The 17,056-nt window shown below is 41.3% G+C and overlaps 1 protein-coding gene across 2 annotated transcripts in view; it reads right to left on the minus strand.

The window, feature by feature from the left end:
- The window catches only part of ARHGAP6 (Rho GTPase activating protein 6), a gene marked incomplete at both ends in the record, with an annotated part of 483,993 nt that overhangs the window by 28,434 nt on the left and 438,503 nt on the right, over positions 1-17,056 (minus strand). For both annotated transcript variants that reach the window (XM_082864811.1, XM_082864812.1), the window contains 4 exons: positions 596-775; positions 7,670-7,818; positions 8,832-8,982; positions 11,754-11,809. In XM_082864811.1, the coding sequence (XP_082720937.1) occupies positions 596-775; positions 7,670-7,818; positions 8,832-8,982; positions 11,754-11,809 (536 nt within the window). The remainder of the gene's footprint in view (positions 1-595; positions 776-7,669; positions 7,819-8,831; positions 8,983-11,753; positions 11,810-17,056) is intronic.

Below are 17,056 nucleotides of genomic sequence, written 5' to 3' on the forward strand. Positions count from 1 at the left end.
TAACAAGGGCACAGCCTGTGTTCTAAACGCGCTTATGATCTACTAGGGGAAACAGTCAAAAATGACTTCAACACAATGTTGGATACGGTAAACATCAATAGGAACAGTAACAGGGTTCAAGGGACAGAGAAGTGACACGGCAAGGTGACGCAAGAAGGACAAAGGAAAGACAGGTAAAGCTTCATGCAGGACACAAAACGTCCAGATTGACCTTGGAGGAGGTGCTACTGCTGAGGATGGTTAGAAATACGTGAATTCACGAGGGCCACGTAGAGTTCCGAAAAGAAGAGTTTTATCAGTCTGGGGGGCAAGGACACTGCTATACAAAGAATTAAATGATTCCAAAACATGACCATTGTTTAGGGGACAACAAAATGAAATGTATAATTTGGATATGTTTGTTTAAACATGGAATCACAAACTTACAGTGACATCATAGGTATGTAAATCTCTATTAACAGCCTGGCTTCCAATGAATTCAGCTAATGACCAGCACTATGGACCTAAGTTGTGCTGTGCCTGAGTTTCCTTATGCCACCACGAGGCAATCAACAGGCAGTTGACTGAGATGCCTTGCCAAAGAAGGGCCGCTTACCATGAACAGGGCTTCATAATTTTCAATCATTTTCTGCACCACGGCAATGATGGCTGTGCTCTCTTCAGCCCGGGCTGAACTCTGGACCGAGAATTCCTTGTCTGACGACTTCTGCTTGTGCAGCAGGTTGGGTCCAAATATGGTGGCCAAGTTTAGAGATGTCATTTTGTTCCCAGTGACCTACAGAAGCAGAGGACACAAGGACTGTTGCGATTTTTGCTTTTCAAAATGCCAGGTGGTTCAATAATCAATATAACCTTTTGACTTTCTCTTTCTTTTTTTCTGCAAGGGCTACATCATCTCTGTCAGAATCCATGAAAAGCATCATCATTTTCCTTTTGCTTCGTATCTTGAATTGAAGCTCAAAGCTCAGTGCTCATCTCAATCGCATACTGAGTAAAATTTTATAACTGTTACTTTTGTGAAACTGGTACTATATAAAATTTCTATCCTGTCTGCTCTTTAAAAATATTGATGTCCATCCATCCAACTGACCATCTTATCCATCCCCCTGTCTATCCTTCATCCATCAACCCATCACCTCTCTGTTAATCCACCCACTCGGCACCTACCATAGGCTAGGCATTTTTCATGGATTCTGATTATTCTAAAGCTTTGCCAACAATGATCACAAACCAGCCCTTATTTTAAAGGGTTCACGTTCTAGAGGATAAAGAAGATGATCAATTACAAGCATTGAGTACAAAGTATGAAACTATCAACTCTGGAGGCCCCAGGGACACTCCAAAGAGGTGGCAATATTTGCACAAAGCCCTGAAGGAGAGTAGAGTTTGCTGGGCTGAAAAGCAGAGGAACTGGCGCAGCGGGCACCTTCACAGTGGTGAGAACACGATATGCAAAGACAGAAACATGTAAGCTACGCCAAGGCCTGCCAGGAAACTCAGCATGGCAGAAGGTCTTGCAGGAAAGGCTGGCGAGGGCCAGGTGAAAGTCATTGTTACATGTCCCCTGTGGGGCTAAACTACTCCTGGTTGAGAACCACTGGTCTAGGCCAATTTTTATCTCTTGTTGAAATGAGTTGAAAATCTACGAGTGACCAGAAAGGCATGGGGACTGTGGCTGCTTGGTGAGGACCCTTTGCCTGGGACGACCTGCACAGCCTTCAAGAGGCAGCTGGATACACAGCATAAAATTCCTGACTCACAGGTGAGACGAAGCCTCCTGAGTCCCGACCTTGCCCCGTGGAGCCCCGAGCTGGTGGCTACCCAGCCCTGCAAGCCCAGCATGGCACATGGGGTGTGTTATTTTTAGGAGGCGAGGCTGTGTTCAGGTTTGCTGCCAAGTGAAATGATTTCATGTGGTAAACACTGGGAATTTTCGAGAAAGTGCCCTTAATGTACGACTGTTCAGTTACGTTTTTCCTTTGTTTCATTTCACTGATACAAAACTTGACAAGTTTGCATGTTATTTTTCATTTCTCTTCCTGGAACTTCATGGCTGAGGATAAAATCAAATATGCACCATTTTCAAATCCGTCCCTTTAGAACTCAGAGGCATTTGGAGAGCTTCCCCTTCCCCTCTTAAAGGAATATCAGGGCTTTCTCATTTTTTTAAAAAAACATGATCAAATGGAAGCTTCTGTTTTCTTTGAAAAGCATGTGTAGTACAAGGACAGTCCAGAACACCGCTTCCGCTCTCCTTCTCCTGTTGCTATTCTGGGAATGCAATACAATCCCTCTGTAAAACTGCACAGAGACGCCAGCTGCAGACCACGCTGCTGTGGTGTGTTAACACCTTTTTGCTTCATTTTGGTTTTATTTTATTGTTTTTTAATCTGGAAAGGAGACTTGCTCACAGACGGCTTCTACCCTTAGCCCTCAGGTTTCAGCATATCTATCATCTATCTATCCATCTATCATCTCTCTATCTATCTATCATCTATCTCCACGACTGCCCAAGAGCGCACAACATAACGTGTACTTGGGCTTGGTTCATTATTTAATTGTCAGCCAGTGTTATGTTTCCAAATGTTATCAGGAAAACATTTATCTCTACTAAATAAGCATCCTAGATCATCTCTGATCCGAATATGAAGAGCTCACATTTATTGATATTAAAAGTTTAGCATGTAGGTGGGGGAGGGACAGATTGGGAATTTGAGACTAGCAGATGCAACCGATTATACAGGGAATGGATAAACAACAAGGTTCTACTGTAGAGCACAGGGAACCATATTTAATATCCTGGGATAAGCCATAATGGAAAAGAATATGAAAAAGAATATATACGTATATATACACATATATAACTGAAATTAACACAACATTGTAAATGAGCTATACTTCAATAAAATAAAATTTTTTTTTAAAGTTTAGCATGTAGAGTCACTGGGCTAGAGGCTTTCCACAGGCTGCCTCAATTCCCTCTCACTATATGCTTCCGAAGCCGCTGCTGCTGTCGTCCTTACTTTACAGACGAGGGAAGTGGTGCCCAGAGCCGGGCTCCAGGCAGCCCCGCCGCTCACTCTTGCTGGCAGAGCCGGCATAGCGGGGATGTGGGAAAACTGGCTCCAAAGCCGGGCCGGCACCAGGGTGAGGGGAGGCACGGGTCCTGCTACAGTTCTAAAGCCAAACTCCCACTCGTTAGAGGCATGCACCTCAACAAAGGTCAGTAATCCCGGCCTTGTGTCAGTGGTTCATAACTTCTTGTTTGCCTCATAGACTCTTTGAAGAACTGGAGGCCAGCTATGGACTCTCTCTCCAAAAAAAGTGTACATTCACACCACATATTCCATGCCATGCTGGGGGGTTCTTAGACACCCTGAAAAACCACTGCTCAAGAGGTTTCAATGATGTCCCTGCAATAGTCTTTCTAGAGGAAATGAAACCTTTCTTACATGTGGGAATTTCTCTTTTCCCCTAAGGAGCAAAGCAAATAGCAAACTAAAAAAAAAAAAAAAAAAAAAAAAAAAAAAATGGAATAAAACAAACCAAACACAAGATAGCAAAAGCAGTCAATAAAATACCACTATTTTCCCCTCCAAAGGCACTCATTGACCAGCCAATAATTTTTCTCAATGTCTTTCTTTTAGACATCTTTAAGTTAGTGATGCACTGAAGTTTAAGCACCTATTAGAAAAGAAATATTACCTTCATTTTATAGAGGAGGAATCTCAGACCTTCCCCTACCCCAACTCTGTTTTCCTTCCTCTTCCTCTATTTTACAAAAACCAGGTCACATAGCAAGGTGCTGGCAGAGCCTGGGTGAGCCTCCAAGCTCCTTGACACTCTGATTCAGTTTTCTTCCTGTTGCAGCCCATAATAACTACCCAACGGATAGGTAAGACATCTAGCACAAACTAACAAATAGGTAAGAGAGAAACTTGAAAAACTCTTCGTTTCTTGATTATATTTTACAATTGAATTTTTGTCTCACTCCAATTCTTTACCTGCTCATGCCAAGCCAACTTAAAAAATCGTGAGCAAAAAACCTCCCTGCCGTTCCTCTCCCTCCCCTTTTCACTTCTACCAGAAGGGGTTTTCGGCTAATTCCCATCCCTATGCCATGCTTATGTGGTCCACTTACTCAATCCCTACACACCCTTTGATATGTAGTTTAAATTCAATCTCCTGCACAAAGCCATTCCTAACTTTTCTGCTCCACGTTCAGCACTTCTCTGAAGTTCTGCAGTGACTCTGCGTTGTGTCCTCTAATTCTATATTTGCCTTGTGTTTTTACCCCCTCCTGGGAACGGTAGTTAGAAAATTCCTGAACAATGCTCACTGGTTTAGAGGAACAGAGAGTAGGCGCTCAGAACTTACGTGATTCAAATACCAAGGCCATTCTTACACGGAAACGTTTATAATGTGAATTGCTGTTTTTCCTTCCATATTGCTATTCCTACAAAACCTTCCTAACTCACCCTCTTCCTGTCTCTAAGCAATCTAAAACACGGATTATATCACCTTAGTTGAATCCTTCCGAAGATTCATGGCTTAAAAGAATCAGCCACCTTCCCCTGACAAAGGCATTCAGTACTCCGGGAACATAGTCCAATTTCCCCTCAGACCTCATCAGTACTCTCCCACACTGCAGCCTTAACTCTAGTCCAAGACGGCTGTGTGAGTTACTTGCTTTCCTGTAACTTCTAACCATTTCACGGAAGCAGCGCTCTCCTCATATTTCCTCTGTTGCTTTAATGTTTGGTTACTAGCCCTTCATTTCGATTCAAGGTTTAGGTCAAGGATGTCTAGAAACCCTTGTCATCTCCTGCTTCCCGTACAATTTTTATATTCCTTGTAATAAACTAGTTTTCTCAATGACTGTGCAGTGCCAGTTGAAGAAATTTTATCTCCAAAGTTCAGAGAAGGAAACCCAGGTTTAGGAAGATTAATACATTCGTCCAAGAACACATGATCAGTGAGATGTAAAGCTAACAAGTGTTCTCAACCAGGGGTGATTTTGAGCTTCCCCTCCTTCCCGGGGAAACCCGGCAATGTTTAGAGACACTTTCAGCTGTCACAACTGGGGCAGCATCATGGGCCGGGGGGAGCTGCTACTGGCATCAAGTGAGTGGAGGCCAGGGATGCTGTTAAGCATCCCACAATGCACAGGGCACCCACACAGCACAGAATTACCTGGTCCCAAGGGTCAGTCGTATGGAGGCCGGGAGACTGTGAGCTAGACCCCCAGCAGAGCTGTTTTTTCCTACTTGCTATTCTATATTTCTGTTCTCCGTAAGTCAGAGTGCTTTGGGTTTGAGGCACAGCTGGGACTTCGCTAGTCAAGGGACCGAACCGACTACTAGTCAATGTGACACTTTTGTGTGAATTAGAAAAAGGAGCCCTTCCTCAAGATATTTTACTGCCCCCTGCTGGCATATTGTCCTAATATCTCTGCAAATCTGCATTGACTGCGGGGGACCTGGCACCTCGCCCAGGGTCCCGAATGCACGACTTGCACTAGCGTTAAGTGGAGGCTCCCTGGGGAACGCTGGGTAAGTTACGTAACCCCTCCAGCCCTCGGTTTCCACCGCGGAAACACAGGGATGACGATCTCTCTCTTGCTCCATGGAGGATTAGCTATAATATATGTATAAAGGCCCAAGCACACGGCCGGCATATGGTAGGAGAGACGTGAATGGCACCTAGCTGGTACCTATCCAAGAATATTTTCTCCTCTTTGCCACAGGCAATGCAGTCTTGTTCAGCATTTGGACCGAAAGCATGTCTGCAAATGATTTCAAAAAGGCACGAGTGAGTTCAACTGGACATTTTGCTTTCCTCAATGCCTTCTTAATCACCTAAGACCCGACTTTCTTCTCACATAGTACTTAAGAAACGTCAGCGAGGCAACCGACATACCTAGGAACCCAGACAGCGCTCTGTCTTGACCCAATGATTAGGCAGATGATTCTACAGCTTCTCTTATATCTATAGTCAATCAAGGCTGACACCCAGACGGGTAATATAACTACTTAACAATTATGAGAATTACAGTATACGCTTTGAAGAGCTGTGTCTGCTGAGAGAAGGTGGCAGTGCTATATTACGAAACCTGAAGCCAGCAGAGGTTTCACTAATAACTGCTATAGAGAGAAATGGATAACTCAGGAAGGTTCCATTCTCACATTGATAGGGAGGGTGAGGATAAGAAAGGGAGAACTGCCTTTCTGAAAAAAAATACATATGACCATGGCCTTTGGGAAAGAAATCTGACAAACACAGAAATGAATCCACAACACAGCTGTGTTCTGCTTAACAGGATTTAAAATAAAAGCTTCTGGGATAAGTAAGCTTGGAATGCCCTTGCCGCCTTCTTGTTGATTTACAATGCATGTCAACATATTAAAGGGTCTGATCTCCTGGGGAATCCAAGGTCAGGGAGAAGTATGACTGCATGCTTTCAAGAAGGGAAACAGGTCTCTCGTTAAGGCAAAGATTAAATAGGCTGCTTGCTAACAGGTCACTTAAAATTGTCCAAGGGAGAAACTGGAAAACACCTTGAAGCACAGGAGTATGACCAAAGGGAACCAGAGCCCAAGACCTCAGATGGGGGGCCAGGTCCAACAAGAACATCCCAAAAGGGTCCAGAGGACTGTGCAGAACCTGTCTTTAGCAGTTGGTACCATGTGGCATTGAGATACATGGCAACGGTCAATAGATTTGACTTTTCAGTTCTCTCTCCACCTGGTTTTGAAGCAGGATCCACCCTCCATCGCACTGAGCCAGTCCCTATTTTGGGGGGGGGGGGGGTGAAGGAGAGAAAGCACCTCTAAGATGGAAGATCCTAGACTTCTAGCCATAAGGCACATGGACACTCCAGAATAAAATGGAAGAATGAAGAGGTGACACCATGTTTGGGCTTCAAGGTAAAGCAGCAGATCAAGTGAGTTACAAGGACAGCCATCTCCCCCCGCCTCCATTACTCCATTTTTCTCATGCTTGTAAGCACCTCTGTAGCTCACGTTCGTCTCCTTCACACAAATGGAAATTCAGGGTCTTGAGTAAAGCATCATCATGGAAAATGACACCCTCAGTTCGAAGCATCCTTGAAACATACAAGGAAGTTAATGGCCAATGCGCTCTTAGGAACGGTCCCTCCAGAGGGGCGGTGGGGGGGGGGGGGGGAAGCCTGCATTAGTTCTCTTCCTACATAGACACATAGGCCAGGAAAGGGAAGCTTCATTTTCTCCGGGTGAAACATCTGACCAAATTGGTAGCACTACTTTTTTTTTTTTTTTAAAGTTGAAGTATAGTTGATTTACAATATTGCGTTAGTTTCAGGTGTATAGCATAGTGATTCAGTATTTTTACAGATTATATCCCAGTATAGGTTATTACAAGACAGTGGGTATAACTCCCTGTGCTACACGCTATATCCTTGTTGCTTATCTACTTTATGTATAGTAGTTTGTATCTGTTAATCCCACTTCCCGAATTCATCCCTCCCCGCATCTGTCTCCCGTTTGGTAACCGCACGTTTGTTTTCTCTGTCTGTGAGCCTGTTTCTGTTTTGCATAGACATCCATTTGTATTAGTTTTTAGCTCTCCCTTTTAAAACAGGAAAAAGGAAGAACCAGAGCATCTGTTGCGGTGGTGGTGGGGTGCGCACCTCTTGCCCATCTTTGCTGACATTGTCCTCGGCGTGCCTGGCCACGATGGAGAGGAACTGCAGCAGCCGGTGGAGCGTGTCGCAGTTGCAGGGAGGTAGAAGGTAGATGAGGAGCTGCAAGGTGCCCAGCTGTTCCTCAGGCTCCAACACTAAGCAAGGCAAAGAGAGGCGCTCCGAGTGAGTCAAAGGGGGACGTCATGCCCTTCACGCTCAACTGCCTTCAGAAAGGGATTAGCACGGCAAGTCACATTTCATTCCTTCACCCACTCTCCCACTGCTTTAGCAATTTAACAGTAAGGCTCTATGAGGGATACAAAGATGAATTCGACCTGGGGCAATGTACCATCCAGAGAAGTCCTTCTAATCCAGGTTAGAAAGGTAACTCCACGTCCCTTACTTTCCTCTCCCTCTTTCCCCTGGTATAAATCATCACATACTTTATGGGTCACAGTCTTTCACGGTAGTTAACTATTTGCTAACGGTGACTGAGAGTCTGTGAATGTTCTTAAATTTGAGTTTAGAAGACATTTGAGACCCTTGTCTGTTGAGCAATGTATGAGGTAGACTTTTTGTTGGCGATAACCAAGACACGGCCCAATGTCAGTGTCTTCTCTCTCTTTTGTGAGCCTATCTTAACTGCAGCATGGATGAAGAAATTCATGGAGGCTGAAACCGTTCTGGTGGTTCCTCCTCCCTCTCCCCGTCCTTTTCCCCTGTGTGGGATTTGTGTCTCTAGCCCTGAAGCAGCCACATTGAAAGTACTGACACTGGGCCATGCCATCCTGCTTTCCCTGGAATGTTTCCTGCCCCCCCCAGCTTTCTCACTCTAGGTTCCAGGAATGCAAACTCATTTTTAGGCCCAGACTCAATGTGAACTCTCTCTGTTCCTCCAAAGCATCAATTTATAGCAATTTCTACCATCCTAGAGTCGTTTGAAGGCATCCCAAATTTTTCTTGGCTACTTCCATTTGTTTTATTGCAACTTTCTAATTCTCCCCAGGGTAAATCTCAGAAAATTCCCCAAATAGCCCGCCCATTAGACACTGATAAATAAGGGCAAAAAAAAAAAGCTATTAGAAAACACATGCATAAGGTTTTGATGAATGAGTGGGACATCCCAGTAACCCAGGAACACATTCCTGCAAATGGCTGCGTTACGCACAGAGAGTATTGATGAAAGCTGTGTACAGCTCCCTGGTGAGAAGGGGGTCCGGCATGTCCCTCAGGAACTCCTTCAACAAGGCAGCCACGTCATGAACGCTGTGCTCTTCCTCCAGGGACACGTCAACCCCACGGTCAAATTCCTCACGTAACTGGAAAGACAACGGTTCAAGTGGCAGTCTCAGAACACCATACCTCAGTGTTCAGCGCCCAGCAAAAGAAGTGCTATGACATGCAGCATCTGGTATTAAGTTTACCCAGACCCCAAGAAGGAGGAGCAAACAACATGTCACCTTGATCTACAAAGTCTATGCAAACCCAGCCATGAATATATATATATATATATATATATATATATGAAATGAATTATTAAATAAAAGTATCTGTGCGTTTACTGTTAATGATGTAAGCAGAAGGGCTTGATAACGACATCCAGAAGGTTGGGAGGAAGAGCTAAGGGGTTAGGTCAATTCTAACTGTGGGAGGGAGGAATTAATCTATTATACAGTGGTTGTGCATGTCAGCAAATTTACCATGTTGGAATTTTGACATTTTCCAGAAATACTCGACAAGAAAGCAAAGAGATATTTCTGCAAACAATGAAATTAAAAACCCTGATAGGGGCTTCCCTGGTGGCGCAGTGGTTGAGAGTCCGCCTGCCGATGCAGGGGACGCGGGTTCGTGCCCCGGTCCGCGAAGATCCCACATGCCGCGGAGCGGCTGGGCCCGTGAGCCACGGCCGCTGAGCCTGCGCGTCCGGAGCTGTGCTCCGCAACGGGAGAGGCCACAACAGTGAGAGGCCCACGTACCGCAAAAAAACCCAAAAAACAAAAACAAAACAAAATAAAACCCTGATAAACCATTTGTGACTAAGCCTTGAAAGATGACAATAACGAAATAAAATCTGCCTTAGATTTGTCAAAGTAGCCTTATTAACATTTTCCTAGAAGATTTCCTGCTTTCATCATTATACTCAGTCCTTTAGCGTTTATAACAGTAGGAAAACACAATAGCAAGAAGAGAGTCATAACTCTACACCCTATTTTCATCTCGGACAGCTCAACTTCTCTTAGGTATTGTTTGTTCTCTGCTGTTAAAATAATTTTGTGAGTTCATGAATGTACTCTAGGCAGTAAACTTCTGTAAGTGTTCATCTGCTGTGTCATTCATTCACCCATTCATTCAGCAAAGATGTACTGCACACTTACTGTGTATGGCCTTGTTACAGGTCCTCAAAATACGGTGATGAGTAAAGAGGCAAAGCCCTCCCCCTCCTCCAGCTCTCAGGCTGACAGACAGGTGATAAATTGGTAATCCCACCAATGATTAATTAGCTCTTTATACTGTGACAGTTGTTCTCAAGAAAAAGTGTAGGATGCTAAGAAGTGATATAACAAGATCAAATGGTGAGTTAGAGCATATTTCACACTTGAAATCTAACCACTAATTTTATATATATTTTTGAGAATCCTTACGTAAATCTCCATGCAAAGGTTTTCCCTTTAGTGGATCCAGATATAACTGAGGAATAATTTCCGTCACTAGCCACCTCGCCACCTGACAAGAATGCCTGTTGCTGTCCCGAATCGCACATCAATTCCAGGCAACTCATCCTTAGTGTGTATCGGGCAGCCAGAATGAAGAAGGCTTCCATCAGCAGCACTCCTAATCGTGGTCATCTAAACACACCATGTTTTTCTTCTGAGCGCACATGCACACGCACACGCACGCGCGCACACACACACACACATGCAGAAAGAATGGATCGTGGGAAGAGCTTGGTCTAAACTGTGTGCTCCTGAATTAAATTTCTTAATCTCTCTAAGCCTCAGAAGTGGGTGAAAGGGGCTTGTCTCCCAGCCAGTGGGCGGATTCAACGAGACAACGTTGATAAAAATATTCTGCAATTCCGCACAGGTGAGAGGCCTAAGAAATGTTATTACTATGCTAACTTTCTTCCTGCTAATCTTACTGTGAAATGTTAAATGTTCAATAGTATCTTATGTGACTATAACAAATAAAACCAACCAACCAACCAAACAGAAAACATACTTCTTTTGAAAACCCCTTTTGTCCTGACAAAAGAAGAAAGACATTATGAGGAGACACTTATTTCAGTTAGTTTCAATAATATGAACGAATAATGTTTCTTCAGCTTCATCCAACTAAAAATTATTTTCATTTGGCTTCATTTTTGAATTGCTGGGCTCCTTACTTCTTTCTGTTGGCACCAACAGAGGGAAAATAACATTTTAATTTTCTTTTAGCCAACAAATGAATTCTTTTCTCAAAGGATGGTTTGCCTTTTCTGAAGCCGTCATGAACACAGATACCTGCCTGGTCATAGGAGCCTATTCCTGAAGCTCTCATATCAAACTTCTTTTGCAAGAATGCTGCAGAGTGCAGAAGGAAACTGAGGGGTACAGTCCCCACACGGAAAATGAATTGGGGAATCAATGGTACCTTGGAAAAGTAATATGAATTATTTGTTTTCGAGAAAGTAAAGCTATAAACATAGCATTTTAAAAGAAGAGATATTAATGGCATTACTCATATCGCATTTTAGTCAAAACGGCTGCTGTACAATTGTTTGCTATTTACGATCACTTACTGATCAGGTACTCTCCGAATCGCCTACATTTACAGTGTCAGTAAGATGTTTATAAATTAGTTGCATTTGGCTGTACATGCTGTGGGCACGTCCAGATGTTTTGCTTTCATTTGTATGATCCTAACTCTTTCACGACCTTTCTGAGATTCTGAGTTGTTGCCTTTCACTTCCTGGGACTCAATTATACTATAATAGGTGGGAGGGTACAGAAAAGATATTCAGAAATGAATTTGCATGAGCTTGAACTTTGCACGATGTAATTCAACTAAAAGTCAGGTGAAACGTACAATATAATCTTCACTTTTCACTTACTTGTCTCACTCTCTTTTTTGAGCTTCCAACTCGGAATATCCCCACTGTCTGGAGGCCTGCAAATAAGCAAACAAAATCATCAGTCCTGTTTTGTGGCTTGAAACTGGAGGAAATCAAAATAGATATAAAAGGGAATGCCAGCACCACGCTGCAACGTGCAGGGCAGTATAGTAACTTGACAGTGTGCACGAATGCTTCTTTATCCCGCGCTAGATTCACCAGGTACCTAGAGGCTAGCCCTGAAAGTACCAGGATCATTTCACGTTAAATGTTTCTGATGAAAAAATTTTCTTGCGTTATTATGTATTTCCACACTTTCTCCGTATGAAAAAAATAATGTAACATTTTCTTCATCATTCAGAATAAACATGAATTTTCTATGAATTTCCAGCCCTTTATCAATTTTAAAATAGACATTTCTTGCTTTACTGATCATAATTAAAACATGTACTTATTAAAGAAAATCTATAAGGTGCAGAAAAGTGTAAAAAATAATATACTTTAAAAAATACCTGATGCAGAAGTAATGACTTAATATTTGAGTTTATTTCTGTCCAGTCTTTTCTCCATGAAAAAAAAATATGGGGGGTAGAATGCTGCTGCTTTTACTCAATATTATGCCACAATAATTTTTTATGCCAGTAAAAATTCTGTCAATGTCATTTAAAATGGATGCAAAATACTCTACTGCATGAATGTGCCACAATTCACTTCATATTCTCCTCTGAATGACAATATAGCTCCCCGCAACATATATGCACTTGTTTTGATACCATAACTAGCCCTATTAGGAACAACTTTGTACATAGGTCTCAGTTTACATTTCTGATTGTCTTAAGATCATGTCCTAGAAGTGGGCTTATGGGGCCAGTGCATGAAAAAGAGTTATCCAGCCCCAAATGTCAGTAGTGCCAAGGTTGAGAAACTCTTTGCTCTAAAAAATTAGGTCTCTTAAAAGAAACATAATCTACCACAAGTTAGACATTTCAACAATAGTTCCTTAATATCATTAAATATCCAGTCAACGTTCACATAAGGTTCACAAACTGCGATAGGCTGGCGAGCCTTGTAGTCTCTTAATGTGTTTGTTTCCCCCTCCCTGTTTATATGATTTCCTCGTAATTGGTTTGAGGAAGAAATAGCATTGATTTCCCACTGCAGATTTTCCCACTGCCTGGATGTAGACACTCTGTGGTGTCATTTATGTGCTCCTTTCTCCCCTTTATTTCCTCTAAAGAGATAGTTAGAGCCAGAGTTTTCTCTGATTCAGGTTTGGACTTGGGGGCAAGAAGACTTCACAAGAGGTATTATGCACTTCCTTAAGGTGGCACAGAGGGTCTGCATGACTCTCCTTTCCTATGCAAGCCATGAGTCACTGCCACTGATGATCATTGTCTACGTTTATTGTTTCATTGGTGGCTCATCTTCTCTTCATTTGGGATAATCAGTTACAAGGCTGATGCCAGATTGTAGCTGCCAGGGGTGGCGGGCAGCCACATGAAGAGAGCTGCTGTGAGAGTCCACAGACCATGAAACATAGTCAACACTCCAGCAATCAGACTCATGCTCTCATGGCATCATTTGCATCCTGAATCTACCTGTTCCTGAATCTAGATATAATATTCATACTTCCAGCATGTAAGTGGGAATTTGGGGGGCTGCTTTGCTTAATCTGCTTTTATCTGGGTTCTTCTCTCTTGCCACGGAAAGAGTTCTGACTAGTCCAATATATAATGATATTGGAAAGAACTGAAATCTTTACAACATTATTTCTTCCCATCCAGAAACAAAGTAGATATCTTAATTTATTTCTTAATTTCTTAATATTTCTTGGTAAAGCTTTGCAGTTTTTGTCACGTAAGTTTCTTACTTCTTATTACAGATATTCTACGTAACTATACGTTTGATATTAATATAAATGAATTATTTTATTGTTATAGTACATAACCTATTATTGCTCTTATATAAGACATGGCTATCTTTTTGTGTGTTTATTTTATGGTCTTGCCACATTGTGTATTGTGTATAAGACTTTTAAAATTGGTTTTCTAGAATTTTTCAGTTAGAAACGATAATATCCATAAATATCCCATTTATCACTTTTATTTCTTATGAGCGTTATCCTGAATTTCCAGAATAATTTGAGAGAATCATGCTGAGAGGCTAGTTATTGCTGACTTGCATAAGTACATCTTGGTGCTTTGCACTTGGGTGCAATTTTGCTTTGCATCTATTCTCAAAAGACTTGTGTTCCTTCCTTGTTGCTGCCATCAATTCATCTGCCTTATAACTGAGTCCAGCCCCCAGCCTAATCTATTGCTTCTACCTCTCTGGGAGCTTGAAAACAGGATAATCAAGGTATTAGAATCAAATACAGAATTATATTTCTTCATCTACAAAATGAGCAAAATAAGTATCCACCTCAAAAGTTGTTCAGTGATTCAATTAATGAATGTACATAAAATACTTAGAATTGTATCTGGCATCTACTATTATACAGAGAGATACAGGCCCTAACTGAACTAAATGAGGCTTTTTGTGCAGGACAGAAAACTGTAATATAATAGGAGGTCTTAGCAATTTTAGTTTTGGCTGCATTTATTTTCTTGTTGGTCCGATGGTTTCCAAGTGGCTGAAATTTCTACATAAGTGAGATATCACATAAGGGCACTTTCTTCCCAGGTGGGACTACTCCTTTGCCTGAAGTCCTCCATTCTGTTCAGAAATGCCCATTTCTGTGTCACTATTTCCTAAACTATAGTATTTCTCCACTCAGTAAAAGTGACTGTGATTCCAAAAATAACTAGCTAGTGACCGATTGCTCTAATTCCTATGTATCAATTGCTTATAACCTGTTTTAAGTTTTTTAATTAATTAATTAATTAATTTTAGGTTGAGCAGATGACAGCCTTCAGACAGCCAATGCCATTCTCTGACATAAGCCTTAGAGTCATTTTCCTCAAAGAGAAGATACAATCTAGGCATCCAGTAACCTTGACTTGAGACAGTCACTGTTAAAAACAGGTGTCCATCAAAAAAGGCATAGATCTGGCAAAGAAATGTGACTTTGCTGTACCCTGTGCCAGAAATGGATATGATTGCCTTTCTCTCCTTTTTGTCAGAACCTGAAATGGAAACTAGAACCAGGGTACCTGAATCTCAGGCTTAGGGAATTCAAGGAATGAGGGCAGGCATAATAAGGAGGCGGCCCCACCCTAAAATCAGCCTACATCCTTTAAGTAGAAGAGAGTTTGACTCTTTGTTATATTGTCTGGGTTGTTTTTTTTTTTTGTCGTTTTTTTTGTTTGAAATGTGTGCTTCGGGGAAATTAAGGATGCTTAAGGAATTTTGCCCTAATAGTGGAGAAAGCATTTGGGTGAAGTAAAAGTGAGGAAGGGTGGCGTACACGAATATATAGATGGAGTCAAGAAAACTGTCCAAGACCAATTGTTTTTGTTTGTTTCTCTCTCTCTCTGTGTTTTGTTTTGTTTTGTTTTTGTGTGTGTGTGTCCAAGACCAATTTGGGAGAGAATGAAAAGGTCTCTGACAAATGTCTATGAAGCTAAAGTGAATCAAACTCTCTGCTACCCATTTCAAACACTGGCAAATGAAGTCTTACAAAAGAATTGTTTTTGAAATTTGCTCTTTTATCATTGGTTTAAAGTGACCAAGATGAATATCTGTTTGAATTTGAAACTATCTCTTATTTTTCCAGAGCCATTTGGTCTAAACATCATGGAAACTCAGAACAGACTCAGGGCCTTGAAAGATCATGTAGGTTATCTTCTTTCCTTTAGGCCCTAAACTGCATTGTAACTATTTCCCCCGCACCCCCCCAAAAAAGTGAACGTCCCTGTTTTTTAGTAATCTTAAAGGAAATGCTATTTTACAAATTATAATTCATGAAAATTTATTTTCAAAAAGAAAATACAAAGACACGTCAAGTTTTCTTTCACAAAAGCAGTTACTCAACCTGGCACTGCATTTTTGCATGGTTAGAGTAGAATTTTCTCGTTTAGAATTCTTTATAGTGCTACAGTTCACTCTCTACATTCTCTATAGGGAAAAATTATAATTATAAAAGTATGAGTCGCTTTTTCTACCTCGTAGTAAAGTTTAGGCTGAATTTAAATATTCATGTAAATTCTTTAGGTGCTAAAAGCAACTAAAGAACTCTTTAGTTGCTAAGCTATTTTGAAAAATAATTCTGTTCAAGTAATACTGATTGAAACATTTACATTGTGTTATCATGATACTAAGTATTGGGAATCCAAAAGGTCTAAGATATTTTTATTGATGTCCTGTTTACTTTCCAAGGAGAAGAGACAGATAAGAATGTACACTCATACACATACATATTGTATAAACAAAGTTTCAATACATATTACTTATATTAAGTCACCCATATGATATCTAGTGATTTCCATATATAATGAATTGATTAAGAGACCTGGACATATCCTAGTCATTTTTATAAAGTCCCACTTTTATTAGAAAGAAATAGATGAGAATGTCAAGAGTAGTTATATCTATATGATAGCCTCAGAATTTGCTTTTCTGTTTCTTTTTTTCTCTATTATGATGTGTATATTACTTTTATAGTAAAAAAGCAATTACAGTGATGTATGTCAATTATTTCTCAATAAAACTGGAAAAAAGAAGCAATTATAAACTCTTCTCACGTCCGTAAAACGCATGCTAACATTATAGCAAACAAATTCAGATCGTAGACATGGCTGTTTGATGAGCCAAAAGTCTAAAGTTCCGCAAAAATTTTAAAGAGCTGTAAAGTCAGCGTATTAAGTGGAACTGAGTTTCCAAAACGGTCACGATGAAGAAATCTTAAGTGGACAGCTTTCCACAAAAATGCAAAGAGCAATATAGAAAGAAACCTATTGTCCAAAACTATGTATTTTCTATTCACTTAAGGAATGGTTCTCTAATCTATTTTTTTTCTGTAAGAAGCTGGACTATTATTTTTTAAAGGAAGCCTTGGGGAACCTCAACGTATAAAAAAGATAAAAGTGGCCCTGCTTTGTTTGCAGGGGGTCCTGAGGATAGTCCCAGCCCAGCAGACCTTGCCCTCCCCTCAATTCCTTGATCTCCAGGGTCACTTCTGAGGACTCTTTAGGGCTGGGGAGCCTGAATACCATCAGGTGGATTCGCGCCGCCCCAAATCTGGTTCAGCCCTACTGGGGATAAGCAAACGTTCATATTTGTAAATTTTCTTTGCAAAGGAAATTTCGGCCTAGAGCCTGATCAAGTGAACATAGAATTGGAATCAGGTGCTTGAATGAATGATG

The sequence above is a fragment of the Leucopleurus acutus genome (genome assembly GCF_964270905.1).
Source record: "Leucopleurus acutus genome assembly, chromosome: X".
NCBI lineage: Eukaryota > Metazoa > Chordata > Mammalia > Artiodactyla > Delphinidae > Leucopleurus > Leucopleurus acutus.